Source organism: Neolamprologus brichardi, chromosome 9 (assembly GCF_056152115.1).
Source record: "Neolamprologus brichardi isolate AB-2024 chromosome 9, ASM5615211v1, whole genome shotgun sequence".
Classification (NCBI taxonomy): Eukaryota; Metazoa; Chordata; class Actinopteri; order Cichliformes; family Cichlidae; genus Neolamprologus; species Neolamprologus brichardi.
In genome coordinates this window covers 25,271,389-25,295,476 of record NC_142112.1, presented here as the reverse complement: position 1 = coordinate 25,295,476, position 24,088 = coordinate 25,271,389, and the positions used below count along the sequence as shown (strand labels likewise).

At 41.4% G+C, this 24,088-nt stretch overlaps 3 protein-coding genes across 3 annotated transcripts in view; 2 read left to right on the top strand and 1 right to left on the bottom strand.

Moving 5' to 3' along the window:
* Positions 1 to 1,083: 1,083 nt before the first annotated feature.
* tgif1 (TGFB-induced factor homeobox 1) lies at positions 1,084 to 5,906 on the bottom strand. Its single transcript, XM_006795072.2, has 3 exons — positions 5,583 to 5,906; positions 3,530 to 3,759; positions 1,084 to 2,797 (listed from the first exon to the last, which is right to left on the bottom strand). Exons 1-3 carry the CDS (start codon positions 5,596 to 5,598, stop codon positions 2,114 to 2,116), a joined length of 930 nt encoding a protein of 309 aa, XP_006795135.2. The 5' UTR covers positions 5,599 to 5,906; the 3' UTR covers positions 1,084 to 2,113.
* A 3,798-nt stretch (positions 5,907 to 9,704) lies between these two features.
* On the top strand, positions 9,705 to 11,817 carry otud1 (OTU deubiquitinase 1). The gene has a single exon (XM_006795073.2). The coding sequence runs from the start codon at positions 9,908 to 9,910 to the stop codon at positions 11,267 to 11,269; it is 1,362 nt and encodes a 453-aa protein (XP_006795136.2). The 5' UTR covers positions 9,705 to 9,907; the 3' UTR covers positions 11,270 to 11,817.
* Positions 11,818 to 14,104: 2,287 nt separating this feature from the next.
* si:ch211-285f17.1 (sickle tail protein homolog) overlaps positions 14,105 to 24,088 on the top strand; it is a 120,688-nt gene continuing 110,704 nt past the window's right edge. Inside the window, exon 1 of the mRNA XM_006795081.3 lies at positions 14,105 to 14,394. Within this exon, the coding sequence (XP_006795144.2) occupies positions 14,325 to 14,394 (70 nt within the window). The 5' untranslated portion in view covers positions 14,105 to 14,324. The remainder of the gene's footprint in view (positions 14,395 to 24,088) is intronic.

Here is a 24,088-nt window from a genome sequence, read left to right as displayed (position 1 = left end):
ACAAGGCCAGCGCGGTGTGTTTTTAGGGCATTTCCCATCCGCAGGGGCGGATCCCCATAATTAGACGCCGCTTTTGGCCTCGGCTTAGCCTTGACGTTTCTGTACGTGCAGCTTCTGGTGATTTGTCATTCACACATCAGTCGTGCTGAGGCGAGGCGTGCTGGCTTCGGTGGCTAGAGTTAGGGTAAAGGGTTGTGGGGGTGTTGTCTCTGTGTATGGCCTGCCCTGGGTCAATCTACCCATCATATGGTCTTCTATGGTGGGTTGCATCTGCCTACTTGTGTGCCTGGAGGTCTGTTTAAACCCTTAGTGATTACATCATTTAGATTAGACCCAACCTCTGCCACAACCACTGTCACCTCTGACAGGAACCCACAAAAGGTTCAAAAGGAATCCTGCCTGTTCCACCTATTATGCTATTAAATGAGTTAATGTTTCATCAGTTGATCAAAAGTTAGCCTATGCAGCATGTATAAATGCTGAATTTGTCAGTGCTACATGGTATTAACTGCAGTTCAATTGCATTCAACCCCTGATCTTGAGTGGTTACATATCATAGCCTGCTAGTTAGTGAACAGGTAACGTTGCGGATTATCATTTTAATGAAGATGTTTAAAAAAAGATCCCCTTAAAATCCTAAAAGTAAACTGCTGTTCAGCTTAAAAGACTAGTATAACAAAAACAGTAAGGTGTACCTGCCTGATCTAATACAGAGAACAGAAGCATTGCCAGATAGGAACAGCTGTACTCATATGTAAGCTTCCTTACACTGACTTTATTGGCACGTAAACCCTGTCAGCGAGAAAGTGTTGACGTCTGCTGTTTCCCTGTGTTAATTTATACAGGATTATGCTAATGCATGGGAGCTGTTTTAAAGCAGTCGCACACACAGGACTGCCTCCTGTAGAAAGACAGGAATGCTACACTATTGTTTTCTCATATTCCCTTCTTTTATATACACTGAACAATTAAACTAAACACACTACTTCCAACATTAAGGGATAAATGTGTGCAGTAGAGTTAAGTGATCTGACTGATTCAAAGCAGGGCAAAATACTTGAATAAAAATGATCAACTCTGAGATGTAGAAAAAACAAAACTTTATTTGAATCCCATGTGACCCCTAGTTGCCACAAACATTGCACAGTATGAAAAGAAATCACATCATTGGGCATCATGTCACATTAACTATACACATGGTCCTATTATACAAGGAAATGTTTTTTGGTGATTTTTTTAAAAAAGAGCTGTTTTTTTGTCAGGTTGTAAAACAGCAAATACAGAAAAACATATGTAGTGTTTAATTTTTCCAGTCCACTGGCCGTCATTTTTCGCTGAGTGATGGGATAAAGGCTCATGCTAAGAACCTGCTACATTGGTCTTATGAAACACCCCTCGGTGACAAAAAGAAAAGTTAAAAAAAAAAAGAAGCATAAAGGGTTTTTTTCCTTTTAAAAATAGCTAAAAGTAAATAACAAAAATCAAAAACTATACTTATGAAAACAAACATTTACTACAGTAGTGAATAAGTTTGTCATAGATGCCAAGAGCAAAGTATTTTTAAGACACTGAGATGACCTTCCTCTGCCTTTAGTGTGCAAACAAACAAGGCAGACCAATCATGAACTGATCTCTGAAATGTTGAACAATAATAATAAGAATAATTAAAGAAAAAAAAAATTAAAACGTGTGGGTGCAACCAATCCACCTGACCGATCTGTGAAGGAGGACTGATTCTTGCTCTTGCTCCGTTTACTACAATACAGTATAATGGAAAGACATAAAGACAGGCAGCATTGTTCTGATAACATTTTTGGTCCCTGTGTGCAAATAAAATACACATGTAGATACATAAAGATACATGTATATGAAATGTATAAACAATTTACAGCCAAGGCACCTCGATACGGTTTTTCTTTTCTTTTTTTTTGTTCAATAAGAAAGAAAAAAAGCATCCATGTCAATTTGATTGGTATACCAAAAATAGAAATGGTCAGGCTTTCGTGTGGATTTTGTTCTTTGTTACGTGCAGACGAGTCACTGAAACGAAGAGTTCCACAGCTGAGATGCAAAGTCAGTCTCTAGTTCCTCCTCTTCTGTCAACTTTCCTCCTTTAAGCGACCAGCTGTTTGGCCTGCAGCTCCATCTCTGCAGCCCGTTTGAGGGCCACATCCACCAGGAGCTGGAAACCGCTGAAGTCTTGTGTGAGGTCTGGAGGGGTAGGGGGAGGGGTGTTGAACAGCCCACTGCGGGGGCTCAGGTTGCCTTCTATGCTGGTGCTGCTGAGGATGGTGGTAGTGGGGGTGGGGGTGGCGTTGGTTAGTGGCTGACTGCCTGGCCCTTCTTCCCGGCACCTAAGCAGCGCTTGAGCCTGCACGGCATGCAACAACTCAGCTGCCCTGTCACAGTTCATGCCGGGCACGCTGGGGTGGGAAGCTGTCGGGCTGGTTTGCATTGCTGTGGTGACAGTAGTGTGACAGATGACAGAAGGCCGGGTGGGCACGAGCCCAGGAGACGGGGACGCGGAGGTCGGAGAGGGCACGGTGGGGTACACCGCTTTTCTCAGGACGCTGGGCACGGCGGGGTCGAAGCTAGACGGGTGCAGGACCCGTTTGTCGTAGCTCTCTTCTGTGGCTGCCGCGGGGCTGCTGTGTTTCGGGGACTGGGAGCTGTCAGAGAAGCTGTCACCAGCTTTGCTACCTTTCCTGGATATGGTGAACTGGTTGGGATCTTTGCCATCTTTCCTCAGCATCTCCGGGAGAAGTCTCCGGCGTGCGTTAATGAACCAGTTGCACACCTGCAGAAGACGATAACAACAACAACCCACACAGTCAGAAAGGCGCGTCACATGGCTCGCTTCCATTCTGCCTTGCGCTTTAAAAGAAAATCTGCTGGTACATTTATCCCCAGGTGCAGTCTGCACATGTTAGCAGAGAAATCAAGTGAAAGGTAAACGCTACCTATCACATGCTGACATTTCACACACCACAACCATTTCCTGTTTTAATCATTTCACCACTGCAGAAATGACAAAAGACACCTCTGATCATAAGCTATCCCCTTTTTAATAAAGGTCAGTTTAGATTTCTTTTGTAATAGCAGCATTCACAGTTCACTCTTTTTCTCAGTCCTCCAGGCTAGTCGTAACTGGCTTAGGGAGCCTTTCAGCTCTAACTATGTAAATGACTCCGCATTGTTCCCAGACAGCTGGGATAGAAAAGGGGCTAGAGGGAGGGAAATTCCTGTCCAAGTGCCTCGGCCAAGCCCACAGCACACAGGGAGTAAGTTTACTCACTTTGTCTCAGACTTTTATGTTGCAACATCAAGCTGATCTGGATGACCTTCAATTCACAGTGTGTATGTGTCATGATTTGTTTGTGATCCAGACAGGAAATGATTCAGTCAAGCTGACACTTGTTTCCTCTTGACTTTTACAGTGGTCTATTTACACTCTCTGGGCTTAATGGCAGAAAAAAAAAAGAGCTTCAGGTGGTACTATCTTTTTTCCCGTCAGAATCTGTGCCCGTACCTGCAGTGTAGAGAGCTGGGTCTGCTTGGACAAAAGGGCTTTCTCCTGTTCAGAGGGGTAGGCGTTGTAACGGTGCTCATACAACCAGTCTCTGAGGATCTGAACGGACTCCTTGGGCAGATTTCCCCGTCGTTTTCTCTTCCCACTGCTCCCCGCGCTGGACGACAGATCCAGAGGGGCGTCCACGCTGTCCTCATCGTCAGTCTCGCTGCCCGACAGCATCATCAAACCTAAAAATCACGAACGAGTGCAAGAGAAGGACAAAAAAAAAAAAAAAAAAGAGCGTGTGAGGCCAGGACAAAGACGAATTTATATCCTCTAATGTCAAGCCACCCCGTTGTCAGAGCGGCTCTGCCACAGCCGCTCAAGTTGTCTGGGAGGCAGCTGATGTGTCAGAAGCAAGCTGTCAAGTTCAGCCATGTGATTCATATAAGGAGCCAGGGAGGGTGTGAGGAGGAGGAAGAAGGGGAGGGTGGATGTAGAAAGGGGGGACGTCACAAAGGCTAGCCTGATGCTGTGTCAGTTATAAAACCTGCCTCAACAAATACAAGCCAGGTCTATTCTAGACAGGCTGATAGCTGGCACAGCAACAATCTCTGTGTAAAAGGGGAGAGTTTGTTTTGAAGAACAGGAGCGCTGAATCTGAAAGATTACAGAGTCTGTATTTTTAAATGGGAGGCTTAGGATCTAATCAAAGTCAATCATGATCAAAGGAAGTGCTCTGAATTGCTTTGAATGTCAAGAGTACAGCCCAGGCAAACTGATGTGCTTTTGAACTGCTTTTAAATTTGTCCCATTTTCCATCTGGCATATTATATATTACATTTTTAGTCCCATTTAGTATCTAACCAATATAAAACCTTAATATGCGTCCCTCGTCTTTAAGATAAAGACACACTGAGGTTTATTAAAGACTGGCTCCTGTGATTTTAGGTCAATATTTACACCTGGACACCAGCACCTAGGCTACTGTACGGGAAGCCAAGCGGTCATAGCGAATAAAACAGGCCAGGATATTTATTGTACAACCGTGAGCTCCCGGGCAAACTAGTGGGAAAGAAGTAAGAAAGTTCCCAAGTCAAGAGTGGCCAACAGGATGAGGTAATTACGTAGGTTGGAGAGGCGAAGGGGGAGGGGAGACCTGTTGCAAATAAGCGTCTCCAGACTAAACAAAAGAATCCAGGGCTCCCTGCTCCTTTGTACGCGTTTCAAAAGTTTCTGCTCGCAAACAGCGACTTTGGCGCAAACTTTCCACCAGCCGAAATACGTCGCTTCCACAGAAAGGCCAGAAAAAAGACATTTTAACCCGAGAAACACGACAGTTTTTCTAAGTTTGAACAACTTGTAAGAGGGTTCTTTTGTGTGCGTGCGTGCGCGAGCGAGCTGCACCACGAGGTCCATGAATGTAACAAGGCAACAGCAAGTTCCCACAATGAGGTCAGGATGAACATTAGCCTACATTTGGATTTTGGTCATATTTTAAAGGCGCTGGGGGCTGTTTCCGTTCGCTGTTCGTGACTAAAAAAAGATACAAAATATCGAGTTTTTTTTTAAAGCTTACAGGCTGCCAAAATGTAACAACCCTTGAAGTCACAACAGTCGCACAACTTTTGACTTGTATCGACTATCACCACTTATCAAGAACCAAAAAACTTCTTCACAACTGTAGCTTATATGAGGTTTCCACCGTAACAGAAAAAAAGCGAAAGCGTCTTTTAAATCATTCTGAAAGTTGTCCCAGTTTATACCGCGACTAGGAAAACAATACACGGCGACACAGTCGTGCGTTAGCCTATTGTGTGAAAACTTGAATAAAGCACATTTAGATAACCTAAAACGGTGGCTAAACCTTGCTATTGTCGACTTTTGACATCGCGCCAACACATGGCAGAAAAAGCCCCCCTGTCATGTCTGGAAAGGAAACAATAGACTGCATGGTTTGCATATGAGGGAAACGGTTCTGTTACTCATTCTTTAACGCCGTCTCCGTCTAAAGTCGTTTCTTTTTTTCTTCCCTTCTACTTTAATGTTATTTTTTTAAAATCCCACCTACCCTTTTTGGTCTTCATCTTGAAAAATGCCCGCTTATTCCTCGGCAAGCGGAGAAGACAAATTCTCTGTCAGAGCTGTGTTTTTCCCCCTAGATATCCCCAGCGTGTATCCGAAAATCCTTGTTCATTAAAAAATGCTTCTTTTCTCCCGTTTTAGATGTTCTTCTCTCTTCTAGTCGTCCTTCTTTGGAGACTTGAGGTGGCAGGAGAGGGGGGTGGGGGGTTGTGGGTTACCTGAGATCTCTGCGTCCCTTTCTGCTCAAAGCCCCTTTTCTCATTGACTGTGTGTTTGATCCTGAAACTGGGTGACAGCTATCTTTGACAGCTGCGTGACTAAACGCAAAGATCCTCCCACCACCAGTGGAGAACAGGAAAAATCTCTGACATCAGCATGGCTTGTTCCACTGACATGAATACAGTCTTGCTGAGCTTTAACTGCTGCAGACCCCACTAATAAAGTGAATATATATCTATATATCCATCTATATAGATATATAATATGCAGAAAGCGTTGTTTAGGCGGGCGAGGAAAATGACAACAATAGCAGACTGGGGGAAAGCACTGCGGACCTCGTGGTAACACCTACAGATTAAAAATAACTAAACTAACCACAGTAATTTAAAACATATATATAGCACATTATTGCTACAGCATATTTCCGAATGAGCGTCGGTGTGTTTTTGTGGCGCAAGCTTCATCGCCTTATCACAGTCTGTGGTTTATCACCTTTCGTATCGCTTGTTTACATCGTGAAGAATTACCTTCACGTACTCCCAACAATAATTCTTCTGCATGCGAGTGCTTTTTAACAATGTGGCTTCGTATAGGCTGCTGCAGTGTGTTACAATAGGGGCCTCGTGTTGTGTTTATGGTAATAGCAGCAAATCTCGTATTTATACTACTGTGCATCCCCCTCCTCCTCCTCCCGTGTTATCACTGTAGTAGTCCATTCTTCTGTATCCCTATAGATAGGCGTGAAACGTGTTTCTTATGCGCTATCGATGTCACCCCGATTGAATTGTAAACATTATATAAGGAGAAGCTGCTGTAATTTCTCACAGGAATGAGGAAATGCTTAAAAAATACAGTGTGGACATGGGTGTAGCTGCGGGATATATTGATCAAACCTTGCAGCAGCTGGAGGTTAGTGCACCAGCTCGGCTTACTAAAGACAACAGCAGCACTGCGATGAAAACGATCAATGCCTTCATTTGTATGCGGTGCACAACCATGCGACAGCTGCTGTAGCATCGTTTCTTTGCATGCATTTGTTCCAGACATGCATTCAAGTGCTCTTTGCGGAAGCTAAATGTCGCCTCCGCGTGCGCACAAGCGGAACTGTACGTGAATGCAACGCGGCGTGCAGACACGAGGTCCTCGGGGTCCCTCTGGTGGGAATTTAATTGCACTGCAATTCAGGCGAAAATAAGGAAGGAAAGAAGTTGCTTTAAATGTGGAAATGTTATATAGTCAAAAAAAAAGATTAAGAATTAACTGAACTGAACTGCCCTTTTTTTTTTTTTTTTTACAATGACATAGTATGGTAACACTTTATAGCACGGCCCACGACTAAGAGTGCAATTCTGCTCGAACTAAATGAAATTTCCACTGATTTTACAATAAATACAATGTACTTATATTTACCTACAAATAACTAGCAGTAGATACTCTAGAATAAGGGTGTGATAATTAAAAGTTTTTACAAAAGAGAAGAAATAATTGTAATATAAACAATTTTAAGTACTGTCTAATTTCTGGGTGTTTTAGTGGAAAAACCAACAAAATTTCCACAGCTTACATCGTAAATACGCTGTGCTTTTAGGCACGTGGGCCGTATTGTGTAGTGGCTTTACCTTGCCTTGTTACATTTCTATTATGCATTACACTGGTGTGCATCATATTATATTTGACAAGTCCTCTTGTATTACATGTGACAATGTGATGAAGACTATTTCTCCCTTTCCTAATTACAATTAAACACTAGCAAACACTGCAGGACATCTGCCCATGTGATCTTATAATGATGAAGCAAAATCAAACCTTTTTTTTTTGCTTGGAAATAATGTAAGGACTGTGAGGAAAACAAAACAAAAAAAAAATGTATTAATGTGAAAGAAGAAAGACTCCCAAAGAATAATTTGGGTTTTATTTATATTAAACACAAGAGAAATGACAATAAACTTTTCTTATTAGCTATGAAAACTTTTATTTATACTTTTCTGTTTTATTTCTCTTTGGCTCTTTTTTCTTATTTTCTCTTTTCTGCTTTTTTGCCCTTTTATGATGAAGATAAGGAGAAAGAGGACAGATCATTGTCCCTTCTCTGATGCATCTTAAAATACCTGGAAATTATGTACTACGTAAAATTACTTAGAGTATAATTTGTGTCTGATTTCCTGTTGAATACACTAGCCAAAATGAATGTATAATGTGTAATGATAGTATAATGATTGATGTAAATACTTGAATTATTACCTCCTTACTCTGTTGTGTTTGTCGGTTAATGCAATTACATTGTAATTTCAGGTCAAATACATGGAAAGTCAAGGGGAATTTCCCCTTTAGTCACAGGCCGTATTAGAAAGTGTTATTATGTTTTAGTATACTATTACAGCATATTAAAACAAAACAAAAATAAACAAAAATAAACAGTCACCTTTACTGATTGTTAATGTTAATGTTTTTTGGGGTTTTTTGCTGCTATAAATGTACACCCACTCACTGAAGTAATATTCTTATTATCAAACACAAGCAGCGTGAGTGTGTTTTCCAGCTCAGTTAAAAATAGAGATGAGTAAGTTTGGCAGGCCAAAGCCAGCTACTGTCAGATACTAGGTATGCTTCCCATCAGTTGTGACATTAAAATAGATCAAATTATATTTATTGATTGGCTGATTTTTGTAATTAATACTAGCAGTAATATTAATAGTCATTTAGTCTGATAGACTAGCTGTGCTGATGACTAATTTTGAACATTGAGCATTTCATGCTTTCTGTATAATCAACACATTTGGCGAGCTTTTTTTAGTCATTTCTTTTATTAATATTTACACTTACTATGACGGGAATTCAGTGGTGATGTAAGACGACAAATAAAGCTCAGTGTTTGTTTTATACTTTCCAGACTGAGATAACACTTCACTTGTTTAATGAATGTTTTTATGTTTATTTTGTAGGATTAATAACAAGAGCCACATAAGTCTGTTTAGAGGGGAAACGAATGTTTAAAGAATAGACACGATTATTAGCTGCTGCTTTACTGTTGTGTCACTCGACTCATTTGACTGTGACGCATCAAATCCTTCACATTTGTCCACGAGCGTCGCGGCATCAGTCAGGACGACCGTGGAGAGCTGTGGGAAGTTACAGACAGCCACAACTGTACAGGAAACTGGTGGGTTTTTTCTTTCAAAATAAGATTGTTGTGGTTCAAATATCAGAATCGGAATACTTTATGGTTCAACCATAATCTGGTAAATTGTTCCCATATCCGGGATTTATGGGACTGCGTTTTTCCTTTGTTCCAGTTCATTCGCAATAAATCAATAAATAAAAATCACAGGCCTAATTACACTAAAACTGAGCTTTACGAACATCTGCTTTAATTAACGCTTTGCGAGTAATTGGATGTGCTGTTTTTATTTAGATTACCTTGTTATTTGAAGTGCTCATTTCATTTCAAGTCATCATGTTAGTAAAGAGGAAGAAAGTGTATTTGATGATTATGTGGCTATTTGAATGAAAGCAACACCACAATTGACTTTTTTGAAAGTAAATTAAAACCCAGTAAACGTAGCGAACTAGTTATGAGACTTCTTAAAACATAAAAATAAAAACGTTCACTATTTTGTAAGGATTTTTTTTTTTGCACTTTAAAGTTAAAGCATCTTTTCCTGTTTATCAGCATAAAAACATTTTTTCTGCCTTTTTTAAAGAAACTTTTGCTCATTGATCTAAGGCAGTTAAGCATGATCGCTCATAACGAAGGCGCACGTGTGCGTAAACCATGAATTTTATTTTGAAATAATCCAACTGAAAAGTGTTTTTTGGTTTTTATTTCGTCGGACTTGATTCTGTCGAAGAGGACTGGGTCCTGTTACAGTTTGGAGTCTAAAATTAGGGAGGCACCCCAACTGCAAATGACGCAAGAGGACTAAACTGGACAGTCTAGTCGTCTCTGTGTGTCAATGACAGCGGGACTCAGAGCCATGGAGACCTTCCCTACAACTTTGCTGTTGTTGATGACATGGAGAGTATTTTTAGCTATTGTTGTCATCTTTCCGTAACAGCCCAGCCGCGCCGTTCAGTATAAAGGACTCTTTCAAAATGCAGTTGTACAACAGTGTGCTGACACACTACCCGAGGTCGTCTCGCAAAGTTACAATAACTTTGTCGACCGCTTCTGCGCGTTTGAACGGGGCAAGTTCCTCTGAGGCTGACAGGCCGGGATTTACTCAACCAGACGCAACTTCAGCGACCAACGGTGATCCGGTGAGCGAGTCTGTGTCTTCCGCAAACATGCCTGCCTTGTCGTGTTACGAAGCCTCAACCATGAGGCCAATTTACTTCACCTCGACTGCTGAAATTTTAATCCGGAGACCTGATGGAGTGGAGAGGTCTGTGCCTGTGCATGTTATGAGGGAGTCCAAAGTCAAACCACCTTCCCCAGACTCTCATAGCGGTGAAACTTTACTCTGTAATGACTGCGACCCTGATGTGATAGTGGACTTGATAGATCAATTGAGCAATGGGACAGATGAGCTTTTCCCAGACTGCCCAGAACTCACTGGAAATCAGCTTACCAACAGCAACAACACCAGTGGACCCAGAATAGAAGAATACAAGAGAATGGTGGAAACTTCAGGTGGGGATGATGGAATTTCACTGACTATTACCCCCTTCAGAAGCAAGACGTGGGCCTCATTGAAAGACGAGGAGCTGGTTCCCCCCAAGGCAGTACAGCCTAAGGGTCTCATAAAAGAAGACTTTAGCTTAATGAGCACGGCCAAAGCTGCTCCAGCATCTGAAGAGAGACGGGCTTTTGAGCTCAGTGTTCTGCAGGAGTCCCCTCCACAGAGAGTCCAGGAGAGAGGGGAGATCAACGACAAAGTCGCCCGATACCTGGCTGAAGTGGAAAAGCAAAATAAGTACCTCCAGGAGAGGCACAAATACAGGTATCAAATCATTCCAGATGGCAACTGTCTGTACAGGGCTGTGTCTAAAGCCACATACGGGGACCAGTCGAGACATGCAGAGCTGAGGGAGCAGACGGTGCACCACATCGCTGACCACCTTGACGAGTTCAACCCTATCATTGAAGAGGATGTGGGGGAATTCCTGATCAATGCAGCGCAGGACGGCACTTGGGCCGGTTACCCCGAGCTTCTCGCCATGAGCCAGATGCTGAATGTCAACATCCACCTCACAACAGGGGGCAGCTTGGAGAGTCCCACTGTCTCCACCATGGTGCACTTTCTTGGAGAGGAGGATCCTTCCAAACCGGCTATCTGGCTGAGTTGGCTGAGCAACGGTCACTATGACGTTCTCTTGGACAGGTGTCTGCCCAACCCAGAGTATGAGGACTGGTGCCGAAACTCGCAGATGCAAAAGAAACGGGACGAGGAACTGGCAAAGTCGATGGCAGCCTCATTATCCAAAATGTACATTGAGCAGAATGGGTCTGTGTAAACGAAATACAGCGCATTACAGAGGAATAGAGATGAATGGTTCTGCTTTGTTTCTACGTGCTTTAAATTATTATTTTTTAAGGATTTTTTAAGGAGCAAAAAGACGTGCAGTGCACATACTTTGGTTCATGTCTATGCCAGCGTTTTGAAATTAACGCTAGTTGTCTCCGAAAGAGTTTGACAGTGTGTGAGTCTGTTCTTGATCGTTTGGGTGATGTTGACATGAGTGAAATTCTCTAATGCTGTTCAGATGTGGCTGAGTGCTTTTGGAGTGTACTATTTTTATTTGCCCGCTCTAAGCTGACCAGTTATTATTATTTTTTTGTCGTGCTTCTCATGCTTTGGCAACTGCCCAATATTTTCAGACAAAGAGAAATCTGGTTTGCATTTTCCATGTGTTTAGCTACTCGTTTGCACAAAATTCCTCTAAGAGTAGTTCACAGTGCTTGGTTTGTGTCTGCGAGAATGATTCAACGGTTCATTTTCCATTATTCCAGTACTTTTTCGACATTTGACAAAGAATTTCAAAATAAAGTTAAGAAAAAAACACACTAACTTGCAGTGGCTTCATTTTTAATTTACATGCTCGTTGTCCCGCTATTTGTTTATCGCCTACATTTTCATAAATTTGTTATTCAGCTTTAGCAATATCCACTGTTTCATCTTAGGTGTAAGGCAGTCCATAACCACCACATCACCACCACAGTTCACGCTGCAGTCATCCTCCACTCAGCGGTGTCCTAAAGTGAAAAGTGATGTTGGGAATTTATTACATGATGTAGTGACCCTGCAGCCTCTCATTCAGGTCAGGCTGCCGAACTCGGTATACTAAGGGACCACGGCTTCAATACACAGAGTACAAGGGAATGTGCTCTGTGTACTGAGCTATGTTAAAGCTTAAATAAAGGGTGCACAGTCACAGTATAGGCCAAAATGTCATTTCTGCTGTAATTGTTTTGTTTTTTATAAACTGTAGATTCTGCTTGATATCCTAAAAACTATATAAAAGGAAAGCAAACCACCCTAATACAGCTTGCAAATACTATAAGCTAATCTCAACATATGGATGTATTCATGTTGTAATAATACTTTCCTTTTTGGCATTTCACATTAATGTCTGCTGTTCTAAATACACTCGCCGGTCACTTCATTAGCTACATCTGTTCAGATGCTCACGGATACAAATATCTATTTATCAACACCTGAGTGCATTTAGGCATCTAGACACGATCAAAAACCTGCTGAAGTTCAAACTGAGGGTCAGAATGGGTAGAAGTGTCTATGAACGTGGCATTGCTGCTGGTGCCAGACTGGCTGGTCTCGGTATTTCAAACTTGCTTATCTAATGGGATGGGATCGCTGGGGTTTACAGAGAATGCTCTGAGAGAGAAAAAAGTCGAGTGAGTTTAAGTTCTCCAGCCAAAATACCAGAAGTTGGGGGAGAAAGGCCAAGGAAGGAAATACACCAGTCACATCAAGGGGTGTCGAACTCCAGGCCTCGAGGGCCGGTGTCCTGCAGGTTTTAGATCTCACCCTGAATCAACACACCTGAATCAAACGATTAGTTCATTACCAGGCCTCTGGAGAGCTTCAAGACATGTTGAGGAGGTCATTTAGCCATTTGAATCAGCTGCGATGGATCAAGGACACGTCTAAAACCTGCAGGACACCGGCCCTCGAGGCCTGGAGTTCAACACCTGTCATTACAACCGAGTAAGAAGAGCATCGCTAAATGTGCAAAACCTTGAACCTCGAAGCGGGTGGGCTACAGCAAACAGAAGACCACACTGGGTGTTACTCCTTTAAGTTAAGAACAGCCAAAAGTTACACAGGCTCACCAAAATGAGACACAGCAGAAAACTGGAAAAACGCTGCAATGAACGAATGCTATGAATCTCATTTTCTTTTGCTTCTGCCGTTTGGTGTAAACAACATGAAAGCATGGATCCATCTTGCCTTCTATCAACACTTCTGGCTGGTTGTGTAATGGCGAGGGAGATGTCTTCTTTGCACACTTTGGGCTCATAAGTACAAACTGAGCATCATTTAATTGCTGCAGGCTGCCTGAGTATTGTTCCTGACCATGTCCATCCCTTAATGGTCACAGTATGCCCATGTCCTGTTTCGTGAACATGACAAAGACATATAGAGAAACTTCTTCAGCTGCTCTTTAAAGCCATATGTGTAATTTATGAAAAACTCATGTACTGATAAATATTGCGCCTTCCTTCCGTTAGGTGGCACTGTATGCTCCCAGATGCTCAGACAAGGTATCAATGAAGGTATTTGTATTCTTTTAAAAACAGATTACAGCGTTGGATTATCGGATACAATACGCAGAGTTAAAGTGACTGCGCAGTGGTCTTCAAAAATGTGAAATGGCATGTTTTGGTATCACGGGATGCGATGACTGGGAGAAATGGTGGAAGAGTCGCTTTATAAAGTTATACATTTATAATTTCTAAGACCACCCAAGTTAGATTTTGAGCACTGATTAAGAGCTTCCTGACTCTGGCAGCTGGAAAATGTTCAAAGTGTTCGAAAATATGATATGTGGTATGAAAATCCAACATTATTATATTTTTACAGCCCCCGATTTAAACTTTATCATGAGGTTATTATGGATTCTTTACAGTAATGACGTAACGCTGCAGTCATCGTCATTTGTGTGTGTGGGGAAAAGTTTTATGATTTTTAATACGGGGGGAGGGATAGTGCCTCTCCCTGCTCCTGCGAGTCTACTACGTTCACAAGGCTTCTTAGAGCAGAGGGGCAGGTGAGAGTTGGACCGAGCTGGCTGCTTCACCGCAGTACTGGCACACAGTCAGCTCAGAGACGCACAGGGGGCAGAGGGAAAGTCATCCACGGACGCCCCTCTCCGGTGTGTAGTGTCGAAGGATTCCCACGCGCAACACGGACGGCGACGCGGTCACCTCGACGCGGTGAAGCCTCCTCACCCCACCAGCCTCCTGCTCGGAAGTTGGCTGTTACTTTTAAAACAACACAGAGAAGAGCGGTGAAGTCCTGGAGCTCTGACCTGAGAGCCTGTAACAGACATGTCGGGACACCGGGTGCAATTCGCGGACCTTCCTCCGAGTGATCATAAAGGAAGTCCCAAATCTCACAGTAAGAAAACAAATATACATATATATATATATATCTGTTGACCTTGATTTTAACAGATGCCAAGCCTAAATTATGAAAACTTTGCAGAAAATCTAAAGATGCCGTGTTTAAAGTTTTTACTCACAGTTAAATACTGCTGTTGCTTAACTTTAGTTACCCAAATAGATCCGTTACATTGCTGCTTTCCTTGTATCCTGTATCTGTGCCCTACTGTAGTCAAAACAGTTAAGCTGCCTTCTCAGCGCTGTCTTGCATTGTATTACACTCCTCTTCATGATGCAGTTATCAGCAGAAAACACAGTCAATCCTCGATGATTACATGTATTTTTATTTAAATATGAAATGTTACATGCTGCCTTTTCTGCCTTAAATAGGGTCATATTTTGTCTTGCTCATTGATATCTATGTTAATGTCATACCCCACATGTTATATATGAGTGACAGTGTGTGGCCTTTGTGTTGACCCCCTGCTTTGCTCCACTCCTCGGTGTGATCCCATTCAGTCTCCACTCAGGACACTTATCTGAAGTGGCAGTTGCCCTTTACGTGCTGCAGCTAACTTTTTCTCCTCAGGCCTCCTCTCATTGAGTGTCATGCTGTGTCTTAGGTAAGGTGACACTCAGGTTGGGGCGCATTTATTGACCACTACAACTCACAGCACAACGCTATTGGCTAAAGAACAGAGCCGGATTTGGGGACTTGGATTTAGTGCTCTTTATTGCTCTGCTGGTTTAAAGGCGTGCTTCTGATTGCATGTGAGGTGTGACAGAGTCAGCGGTGCTCGCCTCTGCTGCTGTATGCTGCAGTGTATGCACTCCAGCATGAGACACAGCTCATCTCCATGGTGACAGGTTGAGTGACAGAGCACGTGAAAAAGGATGCAATGGAAAATTGCCAGTTTGCTGCAAACCCCTCCAGAAGGGTGGCATCTATAACACACTGTGGTTCCACAACGGCACATGTGCACGGCTGTGGGTGTGTTTGTGTCACATTCAGTAGTGTGCGTGTGAACAGCAGAAGTGCTGATGTTGTGTGCAGGTTAGGCTCAGCTTGTATGCAGGGCATGCTGGGTTTGATGGTGGAAGGACACAAAAGCAGCTTCAGCAGCAAACTACACATTCTGACTCAGCCCATCCATGTTTTTTGTGGGTTTTTCCCACCGCTGCTTGCTTGGAACCAGGTGATAGTGGGGTCAAGTTTCAGGCTCTTCTCTTTTTGTGATGTGCAGACACACAGCATCCACATTCCACAATAACATAAGCAACTTGACGAGTTTATTGCGAGCAATCATCTCTCATTCAAATATTGTATTAGCAACATCAAATTAAAAAGAAAAAAAAAAGTACCTGCATAGCAGTAGAACAGCAAGTCATTCATCACTCTGTTCATTTTCACAGCTATAACAGCTAATGATCTTGGCATCATATAGAGGGAACATTACAGCAGATGCGAATATGTCAACTCACATTACTGGTACTGAGGAAGCATTGTTGCTTTTGCCGCTGTGCAATTTGCATGAGTCAAAGAAGGAATCAGCAATATGTTTTTGTCGACATTGTCAAAAATACACTGTTGTTGCTGCGGCGTTTCTGCCCTGGATTTATCTTTCCGAAAACAGGCAGCATTGTGGCGTCTTTCTTCCTCGGTTATTTTATATTCATAACGTTTGCTTTGCTATCCAAGCAGACTTTTCAGTTTATAAAACTGTATACGATTGCAAGTTATTACTTCAGTTTTTAGAATTATTGAGAATCTGTGCATGATAGCATCCGTTTTATCATACCTATTATCCACAGAGCTATGTGCATACAATGTAAAGTATTTAATTTATTTGAAAACGCTAAACACATCCACCCCAGTGGTCACTTTTGGGGGAAATTCAGGTTATTGAGCTGTGCTAGTGTGTATCAACAGCAGCAGATATGTTTTCAGATGGATGTGGTCTTGAAGACAAGGTCAAACTCTTAGTTAGTCCATAGGCTAATGTTACTAATGAACACATGGCCCACTAATTTTGTAGTTCTGTGCCACTGCCACTGCCATCTTTTTGGTACTATCTTTAGCCATTATTATTCTTGTTATTATTACTGATAATGATGATATTTGAAATTTGAATACACGGAACATTTTTCTCTATATTAGCCACCAAAAAATGGCATTGCATTGTTGAAAAGAAGTAAACCCTTAAATCTATTTCTAGATATCTTCACCTTTTCCTTAGTAAACACTTAATAGAATCTCTACGAATTTCAATGATCAAAGAGTCTTTTAGATTTTACATTGAAATATTACCACCATTTATCTTTTGTCTTTCAGAAATTTCACAATGTATATGATCAATACATGCTTTTGATTCAAAGACTCATCTGTGTTTTGAGAAGGATTAACTGTGACTAAGATGGTGATATGTCTTTCAGTGAGCTATTATACCCTGGACAGCTGCACTCGGGACCATGATGTGCATCATCTCATGTTTCCAACAATATTTGCAGATTATGTCAACAGTCTTGGGTGGTGAAAAGAAGATATCTCGTACTGAATTCCCATCAAAGTTCTTATACAAAGAGAATTGTTTCACTATTCATCTCAGTCTTTAACTACGTCTTAGGTGGTCTATACCAACATGTTATGTTAACCAGTGCTGTTATCCTGTAAGGCTTCCATGGCATAACAAACTATGACCTCCATATTCCTCTTCATGCCCATTATTGATCATCACTAATCTCACTTTGACAAAGCTTATCCGGTCGTTAAGTCTGACGTCACTAGCCGTGTCTGGGCCTAAACTCCGCTGCAGGTCCATATATCAAACGATCACTATGGCATTACCGAGAGTTGAAAAACTGTCTAAAGTCTTTCATCTTTAATAAAATGATCAGCGTTCTGCTCTACCAGGTGTAACAATTGAGTTTAACATCCAGGCATCCATGAAAACGGAATTTATGACATTTAACGGAGTTAGAAGTTAGCAGGAAGTTAGCTCGCTAGCTTCTATCTAAATACAATATAGCATGTCCTGACTGCGGGGTTTTGGAAACAAATTAAAACGTACAGCTCTGTTATCACTTCCAACATAAATGAAGACAGAAAACTAAACAGCAGTGACGTTTGTAGGGTTACTGAAGTTTGGCTAGCTGGTATATAATGATGTGCTACGTGACCGCTAGCGACACAGCTATGTTAGCATAATATGAACAAGCGAACTTTTTTTCCACTCGATAAAAGTTAACGTGAGTGTTCTCGATGGTCAGAAACAAATGTAATCGCATGGCAGGATGCTGTAAAAGGACCAAACTTCAGCCAGGAAAACAACTGAGATAATCCATCCACAATACGAGGTTAGTCATTCATATACTGCTGCATGGGCTGGGCTGTAGTTACATCCTAAGCTATTAAAAACTGAGCGTTTGCTATCTTCTTTTTCCCATCACCACCAACTGGTTGTGGCAAATAGCTGCCCCTCCTTGAACCTGGTTTTGCTGGAACTTTCTTCCTGCTGAAAGGGAGTTTTTCTGTCCCACTGTTGCCAAGTGCTTGCTCGTAATAGATCGCCTGCTCATTGGGTTTTTTAATCTAATATATTAGCGTCTTTAATCCACAATGCAAAGGGCCTTGGGGTGACTTTATTGTGAATTGGTACTTGTTATGTGCAGCAGTGAATGCAATGTTACGTTTGCTGTAGTGTGAATGTGTAAAAAGCTGCTTTAAATTAAAAGAGCAGGAAGACAACTCAAGATGTATAACCAGTGCTTCACATTTACATGTTCAAATGCAATACCTTATCAGATCTTGATTTAATTACTTTACTAAGTTCTGAGCAGATGGCAAAATTTGCTTCATATAATGTGAAAAGTTGTTGTTCTCACATAGGAGAAACACAATTTAATAACAACAACACTGTAAAAGAAGAGGGTCAAAGCAAATGAACCAAGAAATATTCAGTCATAATTAAAAGGGACCATGCCGTGTTGTTTAATCCATTAGCCCATTAACTTTTTGTCAGGATGTCCATGGCGGCATGTTATCATACTTTTGGTCTCCGTGTGATCGTCTTGGGAAATTGGCAAATGATGTGTTGGTGCGATAATCCCAAAATATGCTTCTTTACCAGCTCAGGAATGCAGGCAGTGTCTGTGCCAGTGTCAGGCTTTTGAAACCAGTGGGAGATGCACTCTCTGCAGCTTAAAACACGCTGTGGAAACAAATCAAATGAATGTAAAGGTGAGGATGATGCATAGCTTTAATTTCCTCACACAGACTTTCTATCGATAGTTCACTTACTACCATATTAACACAATCTTTGAGTGAATGGCTGTCTAGTAAGGTGTGAAATGCCATATGTAGCGGGGCGATCAAATTTGATGGTCACTTGAACGGACTCTTCTGGAAATGGCCAAGCTCCTGAGATGCATAACAGCTGTTTTCACAGCAGATTGAAAGTGTGTCCCTTAGGGGCTCTTAAGTTTCTTAAGAGAGTAAAACAAAGATTTAAGGGTATGCAGTGGCTTTATCTGCCAGACAACAATATATTGGTGCTTTTCCGCCTTTAACTGGGGATGCTGCATTCTGACAAAAGGCAGTAATCTTGAGTTTTTACCCACTGTGTTTATTTTTCCACTGAAAATACTGATACAGCTTTGTATCTAAGCTTATGAGCTCCATGGGTGTTAGACATTGTGACTGTTATTACTACCACAACATTACTGAACATTTATATTTTTAAAGCAAGTTTAATTCATTGATATTAATATGTAGTGCAGTCATATTCAGTTATTGTTGAATTCTGAACTCTGTTATCTCACCCGTGGACTTAAATACGAGGACACAGGAGTGTGGCGTTATCTGTGACCTTGCAGTGCTTTTGATGGGAGCATCTCTTATCCAAATAACTACAAACTTGACACTAGGATTAAATCTTGAGCAACACATGTGGCAAGTTTTGAATAGGATTGACTGGTGATCAAGATTGGCAAAGAGCAGACAGACTAACATATACAACAGGTACAGCAGGTTTTCCACTGCTGTTATAGATTTGGTTGTTTGATCTCTGACCTCACCATGAGCTCAAGTGTCCTTTGACAAGATGCTGACCAAGTCCTTCCCAATACCAGGCAAGGTCCTCATGTGACATTCTGCAAGCATTGTGTGTTTGTGTGTGAAAATGAGTGAATGAGAAACACATTTTAAGCACTTAAAGTTAAAGGACACGAGTACAGACCATTTACATACAGAGATTCCTTTATTTAACAGTGAGATTACATGTAATGTACGTGGAGTGCTCAGAAGTCTGAAAAATGTCCATTTATGGTAAATCTTTTCAAATATACTTGTGTGTATTTGATCTTACATTTCATCCATTTTCTGCTGACATTTTCACGTTGCTCACTTTGTTCAACTTCAATGTTATTAAGGAAAACTCAAAGCACTCTCTACATCTGAATATTGAAAAGGGGGAAAAAAACAGAAGCGTTGCATTCTGCTTCCTGACTTGTGATTTTTTTTTTTTTTGTTCCATCATCAAGTATTTGTGAGAAGGGCGAGTTAACATAAAGGTCATTTTTGAGAAATGAAGTCAAAGGCAAATATTGTTTTGAAAAGCCCACACCCCCACACACACCCCTCGCCAAAAAAAAAAGGAAATACCACCAGAGGAGTGCGACTTATTGTACAGTAGATTGTGGCTAGAATTACTTTTGGTTGAGTCATCACTGCTGTCTCACAGAATGGCTTTGCATCATTAAACGTTGCGTGCCTAATGAATTATCCATCCTCTTCTGGCTTCTCTGTCTTTCCAGCAGCAGGACGCTGATTTGCGGCAAAGAGGAACCAGATGTTTTCTCTCCTTTTTTAAAAAAAAATTCCGTGTGTTTTTTTTGTGTTTTTTAATGGTTCCTTCTCATGAGTTCCTTCCTAAAGAGGATGTAATGAAGTATCTACATTTTTCTCTCAGAAGCAGTAGAACTTTGGAAGTGCATGCAAAATTTGACAACGTCAGACGAGACGAATGGCACGATGCAGTAAAAGCTCCTCATTGGCTGCTGCAGCTTAGAGCTCGCAGACTTCTCAACATTGTTGTTCCCGTCACTGAGTTTTCGTCGCTTGTGGAACGAGTTGAGGAGTAAACAAACACGTCTATCATGTTTATAGTCATCTTAAGTCTGGGAGGATGTAAGGCTTGATAGCACACAGGCAGGAAAGTACACTGTTAAAATGATGACTCCCGAACGCGCCATAGCTCCCTGCACAGCTGTCATTCATCCACCCCGAGCAGTGGTTTTTGAAATATCTGGACTTCTTTATTGCTGATTAGAGACAATCTGGTTGCCTTTCTGTGCAGTTGGAACACAGAGTGTAATAACATTCTTTGCATGTTCTCCCCCAAGCACTAATGATGCATGATATCAGGCCTTATGACATTTTTTTAGCAAAGGGAACAAAAAATTGACTCGGACACAGATGAGTGAGAAGTCAAATAGCCTCTCCTTTGATGTTGCAGCGAGGTCATGTTCAAAGGAAAATATCAAATAGGTAAGTTGGGGAGAAAATGAGGCAGTGTTCATGTGAGTGAGGCTGTGTGGTGATGCTTAATATTAAGTGTGTGTCTTTGTGTATATGAGTGTGCAGGGTTACCTGATAATTAGGCTTCTTTGGGGGGGCTTATCATCAAACTCCACGCTGATGATATGAAGTCACCAACTGGGATTTTAATGACTTTCCAAATCAATCAAAAGTTCTGGGTCACTGCCACAGAGGTCAGCCTAGACAGACACACACACACACACACACACACACACACACACACACACACACACACACACACACCCATGTGTGTGTAGTCTTTATTGTCTTAATTGGAAAAATACAGAGCCTTTTTTAAACAGATTTTTCATGTTGTGAGAATAGGACACATTCTTTTTTTTTGCAAATAACTTTTATATCTGCTCATTAGATGTGAAGTTAAAATCCACAGCTAGTTAGCTTAAGTGATCAAAGACTGGAAAATTAGTGATGCACCAATTGCAATTTTCTTATCTGATTCCAATTTCCAATTTTTCTCTAAGGCTACGTTCACACTGCAGGTCTTAATGCTCAATTCCGATTTTTTGATCAAATCCAATTTTTTTGTCTGCTTGTTCACACTACAAATAAAATGCGACAGCAAACGTGCTCTAGTGTGAACGCTCAAAGCGGCCCGCATGTGCAAAAGAAGACGTCACACACAGCGTGCTCTGTTTAGACCCAGACCAACCAGTACTGTTTGACTGATGGCCCTTAATATAAAGACTTCGGACTTTACGTTTCCCAATTTTTGCTTGAAGTTATTTTGTTATTTACATAATAATGCAGATAACCTAATAATTATCCTTATTGCTGTTTTAAAGAGGAGCATTGCTTCAAAGGATAGTTGCAGATTTCTGTCAGAATCTGCAGATTATACAGTACAAATAAAATGTTCACGTTGTCTTCCCAACAGTTTCACTAACATCTACACTGGATGGCCAGGAAGCGTTCGCGATGTCTTCTCTGGCGCTGATAATTGGCGTCTGTCTTGTGTCAGTGACGTAAAAGACGGATTTAATGCGACATGACCATTCAAACAGCAGCCGCTTTCTAAAACATCGGATATGTATCGGATTCAGTACCACATACGAAAGTGACCCAGATCGGATTTGAAAATATCGGATTTGTGCCGTTCATACTGTCATACCATGATCGGATATGGGTCGCATAGGGTCAAAAAAATCGGATTTGATGCGCCTGCAGTGTGAACGTAGCTTAAGTGTGACCTGCCAATACGGATTTTTATCGCTTATCTTAATAGAATAGAATAGAATAGAATAGCCCTTTATTGTCATCGTACATATACAATGAAATTGTGGGTGCTCCACACCAACTGTGCCAGAATAAAATAGAAACAGTAGACAGCAGGAATAAATAGCAAACAGGAGAAATATATGCAATCAAGAGACACATTAGAAAACGAAGTTGTGCAAAGAAGAGACTGAATAAAGTCTGTGTGTGAGTGGCTGAGTGATGGGGGTTACTCAGACCGTGGCTCAGATTATTGAGGATGTGGGGGGATAGTGTTTATTGACAGTCCGAATGGCCCAGGGGAAGAAGCTGTTTGTGAGTAAGTACTGTAACTGATGTGCGAACAAAACCCGACCATTTTTTTTTTCATAATAAAATTAATTGTTACATTTTTTTCCCCCCCACACTGCAGTAAATTACAGGATCTGCTATCAGTTAAAATTATGAAAATAAAGTAATGTACAAATAACTGAAAAAGCAGTTTGTTTACACCCACGTTGAAATATGACATGACATATTTTATCTTACCAAACAACAGCAAGTGCATCAGATTTATACAATAAAACAAATGTCAGGAACTTACATAATTTTCCATATTTATAACTTCACTCATTTTTTTTCACTCATCTCTTTAATTTTCCTCAAATTTACTCTGATTCTCTGCTCATACCGAGGCTGCTGGCTTGTGGCTGGCTCTGAGCTCTGGATAGCTTTGGCTTTCGTCACTTTGCCTTTGTTGCCTTCTTTAAAATGTCCATGTTCAGCTGGGTGAAGGTCATTTCAGCGTCTGATTAGGTTTGTTGTTAAGAACGTTTCCCCTGTGCTTTATTTTGGTGAGCTTTGTGTCTTCCTCACTCACAGTGAAGGCACACTAGCGTCCAATCACCAGTCGGGGCCAAGACCGCTAAATATCTCTCGATTTGTGTCCCTGGCCAGTCATTCTGTGCTTGAACAAATTCTTTAAGTTTTTGTTGCCTTGGTTTTGGTTCAACTTCAATTGAGTCTTCTTCATGTTTTTTCCAGACACTAATATTTTGTGGTAAGTATGCGTTGCGTTGACACACGATCTGTGCAAACTAGGATGCAAAAGACACATTTCATCAGGACCTATAAGGTAAACACATTTTCTCACTTACATAGTCTCTCTGACAAGCCCCTCCTGGTTATACGTAATTTATGCTCACTTCGATTAAAAACAAGCCATCTGACACCACTCATTTGAAATTCCAAACATTTTGCTTCAGTATCTAATTTGATAACTGAGCTTGTGGATGGGAAAATAATCCACTCCCAGTCAATAACCACAAGCCACTCCTGTCAGTGTGATAAATGGGAGGTTTAGCACGAGGCTACAAGTGGGGGTTTGTAAGTGGATGGGATGCCGCTGATTGGGTGCGGTTGTAGCAAAGGGCTGTGGGAGGAAAACATCCACCCAGAAAGTGCTGAGAAGTTTGGTGATGACCCTATAGCACATTATAGGAGTTTCCAGCTGGTTGCTGGAAGACTGAAGGGAGAATAGGGAGTGACAGACTAAGCAGTGCCCTGTTGCTTTATCAAAAGACTTTATCAGTAATACTATTTCTCATGAGAGAAGGCAAATAATTATAGGCATTCTATGCGCAGTAAATTCTTTGCCTTCTTTTCACTTGCTGTGAATTTTCAGGTCAAGTTGGGCTAATCCACTTTGCTCCAGCATGCCAATAAGTGTGGTGCTGGCATCAGCAAAGGGCTGCTGATCCTTTGATTCATACTTTAATCTGAAGACAAAAGATTTTTTTTTTTTTAAATTAGAGCCCTTTTTATTATATTAAACCACCTACTGCATTTAAATCCAGACATTCTCTATTTGAAAGATGAATAGGGCTCTTACAGAAATGTAATT